Genomic DNA, 8,950 nt, shown 5'->3' with positions numbered 1-8,950 from the left:
GACCAGTATTCTGGATGAAGCTTTTACAATACGGTATAAATTAGTCAGTTACTTATAATTACCTAGCTGTCCAAATTTATTTCTAGTTAACTTATCTCGTTTAATGCAGAACTAACACATTTTTCTGTATACCACTCTGGAATGACATATTGCTCGCTAATTTCGGTAATATATAATCTTATAAGGTGTACACCATTTAGTTGGCATGTTTATTTAGGTACACAAAAGTAAAGTGATCTTGTCTAGTATGAAAGTAATAGAATACTTTGGAGAGATTAGCGATACAATTGTCAGTATATTAGCACCCATAAAATGCACCTCCAAGACAACCATGTTAGCGATCAATAAAAAAGCAAACTCAGTATAAAGATAATCGAAAGAAAATGCCGAGTATTATCACAGTCGAAAGGCTTGGCCTAAATCTCTCAAAAAACAACTACATGGTCACTAAAAACGTAATTCTAAAACCAGGGCAGCTATAAAATTTGATTTAATACAGTTTTTATAGAACAGTTACGACGCAAGTAAGAATCAGTATTAAAGACCATATGTAGAGTAACCTAACGGATATTATAGGTAAATCTCTTCGTATGATAATAAGAAGTATACTAAATTCAAGCAAAACTTTCTTTTTGCGTACACCTGTTTGCATATGTTTGATGGAACAATCTCTTTCGCCTCAATCACATTTAAAAACAAAACGTTGCGACTTAATGAACCATGTCAACTATTGCTATAATTAGCTAAAAAACCGGTTAGGAAGTTACCAATAGTTTAACTGACTGACTGAACTTAATTAAAGTACAATTGAGAAGTTATGAGCACTGGGCGACCATTTCTTTCTAGAATGATATTTCTCATCGATGAGCAACCACGACCCAGAATCCGAGCATCGAATCCAAGACGTTCAATCTGGTGTGCTTAGGCTCAACCCTTGAATCACTGAGCCGGTATCTAACGAATATTGAAGTCTAACATCAATCAATTCATGAACTACAATTGATAAGATAACATTAGAAAAACTCTATAAGTTAACAAACATATATTAGTAGAGAATACTTGAATTTTTTTATTTTGATTAAAATTATTCCTAGTTTCTAGGCTGTTTATATAGTTTTGTATACACTACTAATTGGATCTATTCTCATCTATACTCTTCTCTAATACGTCTAACATTTATAGAAAACTTTATAACAGTTATTATTAAATCTTACTGTTAATATATTGATACTCATAATGTATTTACTAGATTCTGTTTACATTTCGTAAGCGATTACAGTCATTATTTTTTATCACGTATATTAACTATATATGTGACAAAAGACAATTATTATGTTGTCGTAAGGTGTTAGTTAATAAAAGAAAAGAAAATATCATTTGAATAAATTTAAAGAAAAACTACTTAAATTAAGTATACTTAAACATTTATTATAAAACAATAAGATAGAATGTACAAATAAAAATAAACGTTAATTTATAAAATTCATTCTAGTCACGTTACTTTGTGTGTTTTGAACTACAAATTTTATTCACTGCTCATAAAGTTAAACTAGATTATGAACATTTTAACTTAGTGATTAATAAGTGCTAGGGCTGAAGCTATCACGAGTTCACTTAGTCTGCAAACGAAAAACAAGACTCGATGACCAAAGACCAGTAAGCTAGCTATTGACGTGTCCCACACCCACTAACTAGAGGGAAAAGTCCGAGCTTGGAATGGGGAGTATATTCTGCAAACAGTCAGAAACGAGCGATAACAACAGACACAATTCAAAACGTATATATACAGTACAAAACTGTCCTCTGGGAGAGTTACCAAATAGCATACTAAAAGGCGCAACGGACCAATAGCATTTAAGATACGACATGGAAGTAACAAGAGCGCCTTTGGCGCGAAAACAAAGAAATTCAAATTTTCTAAATAAAATTACGAAATTAGGTCCTTTTCCAAGTGAGTTCTGGGGATCTAACGTCCACAACAATAAGTGTAATTAATATGTTGAGACTTCCAAAGTGTATATCTAATCTCCTATGATATAGTAATTGACTGTTACTGTTGAATACTTTTAAAATGTTATTCTCTAGTGGATATTAGTCCCTAATGAAAATCTCTTCATAGTTTTTTTGTTAACTTGAATGATCAATATAATTTTTTTTATATCATCGTTGATATTGGCCACAGATGTGAAACTATATTTAGGATTTCATAACAACTACATAAGTCGGTGAAGATAATTGATTTTATAAGTCAATAAGTATAAAAATATGAAATCCTATATTTTTCGTGTTTTATATAATAAGTAGATCATCATTGAGTTTTATCACTTCATTGAATGAACAAGCAACATTATTTATATTTGCAGCATGTTTCAAGTAAGCTAGAACTATTGATAAATTTCTACTTCTATTGCTCTGATAATTACTGATTTTTAAGTTAAAGGAATTTATTGTGTGTGTTATATCAACAGTTATTTATTATATAGAGTTAAGAACAGTGATGCGGGTAATTTAGTTAACCTATTGTGATGATCAGACTAAATACATTGAGTTTTATTTTAGAGACAGTTGATAGTACTGAAATGGTGAAAAGTAATTAGTTTGTACATTAAAGCAAGTATCTAAAATTTGGTTTCATGCTATGTAAAGCTTGATAAACATTGTATAAAACGACTGAATTTTTATAATTAGAGAGGGGTTTTCGTAAATATTATAGTGGTCTAGAGGTTAAGCGTTCGCGCGTGAAACTGACAGGTTCTCAGTTCGAATCTCATGAGGTGGGATCGTGGATGCGCTCTACTGAGAATTCCTATGCTAGAACTAAACGGCTCACCAGTGCTTCCAGGTTTTCTATGGTGGTCTAACTTTAATTGACTCATGATCTGAACTATTGAAATCTATGTAAATACTGAAAACGTTGGTTTAAACATCTGTGCAATGCATCCATTTTATACAAATTCTAATTTTCATTTGAATGAACCACTATATAACCAATCTGATATTTAAATATAACTGATATTTCATATAATAATTACTTTATGACAATATGAAAAGTTCATTATGGATTAACTTGAAAAATTATAAACATGTGACTTGTATTTTTCTCCTTTCAATGATTCAGTCAAATTATGAAGAGAAGAAAAAAAAAATTCCAAACAAAAAAAATATTTTCATATGATCATTTACATTGAATAAAATTATAGGGAAAATTTATCTGGTTTTTTTTTTCTTCTTCTTAGAAATAAGTAGATAATAATTCTTGTGGTCAATAAATTTTATTCAAAGTAGTCATAATGATTCTAGATAGATTGTTTGTATCCATGTTAGAGGTGGTGAGATAGTAAAGTGTTATATATATTCAATTCATAAGGAATGAATGAATTCTAATCAAATGATCATATTCTACCTAAACTAATTTTCGTACACTTTATAAATAAAATGCAATTTGTGGGTTCCAATGACAGTTTTTACATTATCTAGTTTACTGACTGTTTAATTGAATTTCTCTTATTTAAATATTTTAATACATCGCTTTTTTTTCGAGGTTAATTACCATTCTTCCCACAAATGTTTGTAACATTGTTTTGGTCATTGGACTTAAAAATAAAATATATTATTTGTTTTTACCTTACTTTCGTATAATAAACATTTAAAAGTATTAAAGAGGAAGAATGTATTTGTAAAATCTCAGCGAAAGAATTTGAAGTTTCGCCTAGAAATCTGATCTAAGCTTTTTCAAGGGAAATAAACGTTGGATTTACTTTAAATTCTTTCATTGAGATTTTACAAATGCATTCTTCCTCTTTAATGTCTCACATTAATTCGGCGCTCACATATTGTGAATCTATTCGTCCAAATTTAAACGAAAGTTCTTATTTATTTAAAAGTATCAAATCTACAATCCACAGCTGTTCATTGCCTGATTGAATTACATCATTTATTATATAGATCAATGGTTTATTGTTAAGGATGCCCAAGACTTTTTCAAGCCGAATATCGTAAAGTTCATGATCGTCATTTTTTTGAATAAATGACTTTATCGAAGAAGAGTGGACAGCATTTCATAAACATTTGGTTGTTTGAAGTGAGAAATCATACTCAAATGATCATTCGGTATTAAAATGACATCTTTAATGTTAAATTTCACAAACAATATTGGAAAAAAAGGAAAATGAAATGATAAAAAAAGTTTTTGCTTATGTACGATAAATAGAAGACCAAAATGACGTTTGAAAACTATTTATTAGTCAGTGATTTACTAATTCAAACATTAGACTTAATTTTCATCGGCCGTTTCGTGTTTACTTCGGAATCATAACTTTTAAAGAGTTGTTCATTTAGCTATAAATATACCTTTCTGATAATATCGCTTTACACGAGTCATTTTAGGGGTACTAATAGTCATTTCAAATTACATGAGTGAATAGTAATCTGTTTAATGTTGATTTATTGAAATATCAACCAATTTTTGTAGTATACGTTTCACGATTTGTGCTCAATACTACGTTATTCCATTTATTGTTTGGAACGTGCGATTTATTTACTACAACATCGATGTATGATTACTGCCCGAAACTATCAGCTTACTATAATAACACTTACCTACAAAGAGTTAGAATATGTACTCAACATTATTCATTGCATAATACCATGAATGTCAAATTCGCAGTATACTATACGGAGTGTAACTTATTTGCATAGAAGTTTTTCTCTTTATGAACTTATAATTTATCAAAGAAATAAATTCTTAGTGGATATTAATTTGACTTCTTTCAAAGCCGTATGATATTAGCAATGTTAGAGCCAACTGTTTTTAGAGTTTCTTTAAGAATATTTATTACCAATCTACCAAATAAACTTAATGAATATAGTTACTTACAGTACAATCATGAACATGTTTACTTATCACTTTATTATTTGAGTAGTTTTACAGATTTAGATAGATAGACAGGATCGAAGATAAACCTACTTTTTTACATAATAGAGTACAGTGTACAAACATTTGTCTTAAACAAATGATTTATAAGGTATTGGATTCTAGTGACAATGTTAGGAAATAGAAATAATATTGTTGATAAAATATGGACTATTTTAGTATTGAAATTATGAATAGTTTTTCATACATTGGCTAATAAATGATGTTAGTTACCATTTGGGTTCTGAAATGTTTTAAATAAAATTTCCTTTTCCTGATGAACTCAAAGGTAGACTGTCAGACTTTATAGTAAATTCCACAAATTCTGTAAATTTCTGTATTATCGTGTTTACTGTCATGATAAAATTCATTTTGTAGATTATTTTCATCTGAATACATTTCAAAAGAGAAATTCTTTTGCTACGGTGAAGATGTCGATTCCATGGAATATTTGTGGTCTGTGTATAATGATGAACCATTAGCAAGCGACATTGTAGACTGACAATTAATAGATTTTAAAGCATCTGTTGGTTCATCGGTATATTGTGACACATAAGTATCTCTAGTTTGATTTAGCCTTGTGCGACACCAATTAGAATGTGTTTTACATGGTGTGCACAGAATATCAAGAAATGCCTTACGAATATCCCGTAAAGAATATGCATAGATAAACGGATTGACACCTGAATTCAAATAACCAAGCCATGTGACAAGTGGAAAAATTATATTCTCTTGAGTTTTTAAAACTGATGGGTAAACAGCTTTTATTGTGTTATAAACAAAAAATGGTAACCAGCATAACACAAATACACCCATCACAATTCCAAGAGTTTTAGCTGCTTTCCGTTCTTTAGTGAATCGATGTACTCGTTTTTTGATTTCACTTAGATAGCTTCTTGATGATAGCAAACTTTCTTCTGCATTCTGCGTCCCAGATGTTGCTGTTATATTGTCATCCTTTTGTATTAATGAATCGTTTACATTAAATCGATTGAATACAGTTCTGTAGCAACCAGAGAATAATGTGCAGTGAGTGTTTTTTTCATCAAATGATTGAGATTTTCTAGAGTGATTAAATTTAACATGTTTTGTATTTTTTTTGTTTTCATCTACATTACACTCTAATATTTCATGATTATTTTTATTATCATCATTTGCTGTTGGCGACAATATAGGCGATTGATTGTTGAGGATTTCATGAGAAGATACGTATGATACTTTGGCAGAAGTATTAGGATTATGGGACAATACACCCTGTTGCAAGACTGACGGCAGTGTTTTAGTTATACCGCCTCTGTGCACTCTTAATATCATCGCCTCACCACCTAGTGATTTTCGATAAATCAATCTTTTACCTGTGTTAAAGGTCTTAATGAGACCATTTGCTTTCTGATATATTTTCCAATAAACAAAAATCATAACTATCAAGGGTATATGAAATGAAATACACGAAGAAATGAATAAATAAACTCTGTCAGAAGAAAATAAACATTCTAAATCTGGTACACTATGCATATCAGAAACATTATACATATTACTTGAATGTCGCCACCAGGCAATGGCTGGAAAGGAAATTAGTATAGAGCATACCCAAGTAAGCATAATCATAATAATACATCGTGAATGTGTTACACGTAAAGGATAATTAAATGGGTCTGAAATAGCAATATAACGTTCCACTGAAATTGCACATAAATTTAAAATTGAAGCTGTTGAACTAAGAACATCAAATGCGTGCCACATATCACACCAGATTTGACCAAATGGCCATAAAACATACTGATCTTGCTGATTTTCGGGAAGACAGTCTTTATGGATGGATCTTAATAGATCAATTACAGCGAATGGCATAACAATAGCTCCCAATAGTAAATCTGCTGCTGCTAAGGATGCTATGAAACAATTCGTAACATTTCTTCGCAATTTATGTTTTGTACAGATTGCAACAAGTACAAGTAAATTACCACCAATAGTGATGGCTATAATTACAATAAATCCCAGAAATGTTATAGTTTCCACTATAGAACTACTACTTGAAAGTAATTGTTCACTTATATTATTATTAGTGTTATTTTGAGATATATCCACATTTAGGTAGTTCTCAGTGTTCATTTCCCATTAAACGAAGTGTAAGTTATTTGATCATGCTCTAAATGTTAACAAATAAATGAATAAACTTATTCTACTAAATATTATAGATTATTATTTATTCTTATGTCTTATATAATTAACTGTTCACCTTCCAATGGTAGAATCTTTTCTACTTTCCTAGCCAATCAAATTCAATTTACGTGACCAATCAAACTATTAATTTCAAAACTTAGTGTTATTACCAATAATAAAATTTTAAAAACAGTAATTCTTGTAAATTCGAGATAAAATAATTAAATACTTTTCGTATGTTTTCAATAATTAGTCTGATATATTCTTATATTTTCATTAAAAAAATGTGCTAATTAGGCAAACTAAAGTAATTTGTTTGCTATAGTTAAAAATATTTATGAAAACTATAAATGGATTTATAAGCAAAGATGGATAGTGGCTAGCAGTGAAATCCAGGATGCGCGTTTCGTCTTATTTGGGACTCATCAGCTGAGCGAAACGCGCATCCTGGATTCCACTGCTAGCTACTATCCATTCTTCACAATTGATTGATCACTGGGTGGTGATCAATGTCATGCTTGTCTAGTCCTTATTAGTGCAGATCGAATGCTATCGATCATGTTGCGATATGGCCACCAGTCTAGGTGACTCGACACTGCGAGCACTATGTATTGAGATTTAGATGGTGGTTGGAGGTAGTCAACAGGAAACCCTGGACCCGGGTTTCGTGCTACTTGGCACTCGTCAGCAAGGTGTACCTGTAATCTTGAGGGAACTGGTGCTCCCTGGCAGATTCGATCTCGTGTCACCCAGCTTCACGGTCAGAGACGTTACCACTGAGCTATCTGAGCCGTGACTAACCTCCTGTAGGACTGAGATGTAATCACAATTGATTGATCACTGGGTGGTGATCAATGTCATGCTTGTCTAGTCCTTATTAGTGCAGATCGAATGCTATCGATCGTGTTACAGGTACACCTTGCTGACGAGTGCCAAGTAGCACGAAACCCGGGTCCAGGGTTTCCTGTTGACTACCTCCAACCACCATCTAAAACTATCCATTCTTGTTTAGAATGCTTGTGAATTGAGGCAGTTTTCAGGCCATATGCACAGTATGCACATATGCCAATAAGAGACTGATCAATTACAGTCCTCAATAACAAAAAGGAAGATACATGTAAAGAACAACAAGTGAATATAGATGGATTTGTTTACTCACAACAAACACATTATTTCCATTGAAAATTCCTATATTTAATAATAAATTCTTTTATGTGAAATATACACATTCATCGATAATATATTCATGTTATTATGGATTTTATAGGCTTAGGTGTTACAAATTTACTGAAATATATTTGTATAAAATATCGAAATTAATACTATTGTTTGATAAAAGACAATTAAAGTCAAATTTAAATGATGGGATTCAATTAGTTAAACTATCCAAATAATATATGTCTTGATTAGGAGTATATTTCAAAATCTCTGTATACCGAAATCTCACTGTCACAGAAATCTTTATAAAGTACGCTGAATGACTGAATACTAATCAATATTATATTATGTGATCTTTAGTGCAGACTAAATTTAAGTAGTCGTTTTACATTGTCGTTAATAGTCAATCTGACATGAAATTGCACTACACCATGTTAGATACTGTATTGTAGTTGGAACGAAGTAAAACGTTATGAACCTATATTCAATGCTAGTTGACAGCAATCAACCAGGCGTAGCTGAAGTTTTAAAATCCTGATGATTCTTAATAATTTAGAAAATAGTATCGTTCAGTGTCTCATTAAAGACCACTAATATTGAGGTCTTCAAGATATGATTAATCTATAATAAAACTGAAGTATTCTCACCAGATGATCACTGATTAGCAGTGATTATCCTGCTGTTTCATCAATAATGTTGTTCCTGATCTAATTGATT

General features: G+C 30.9%; 1 protein-coding gene across 1 annotated transcript; it reads right to left on the bottom strand.

Annotated features, from left to right (window-relative positions):
* Positions 1 to 4,888: 4,888 nt before the first annotated feature.
* Positions 4,889 to 7,024, bottom strand: DOP4 (Dopamine receptor 4; the record flags this gene model as incomplete). Its single annotated transcript, XM_012945381.2, has 1 exon — positions 4,889 to 7,024. One exon carries the CDS (start codon positions 7,022 to 7,024, stop codon positions 5,333 to 5,335), a length of 1,692 nt encoding a protein of 563 aa, XP_012800835.2. The 3' UTR covers positions 4,889 to 5,332.
* Between the last annotated feature and the right edge of the window lie 1,926 nt (positions 7,025 to 8,950).

This window comes from Schistosoma haematobium, chromosome 4, assembly GCF_000699445.3.
Source record: "Schistosoma haematobium chromosome 4, whole genome shotgun sequence".
NCBI lineage: Eukaryota > Metazoa > Platyhelminthes > Trematoda > Strigeidida > Schistosomatidae > Schistosoma > Schistosoma haematobium.
Note: the sequence above shows the minus strand (reverse complement) of the source record. Positions and strands in the feature narration are given on the sequence as shown.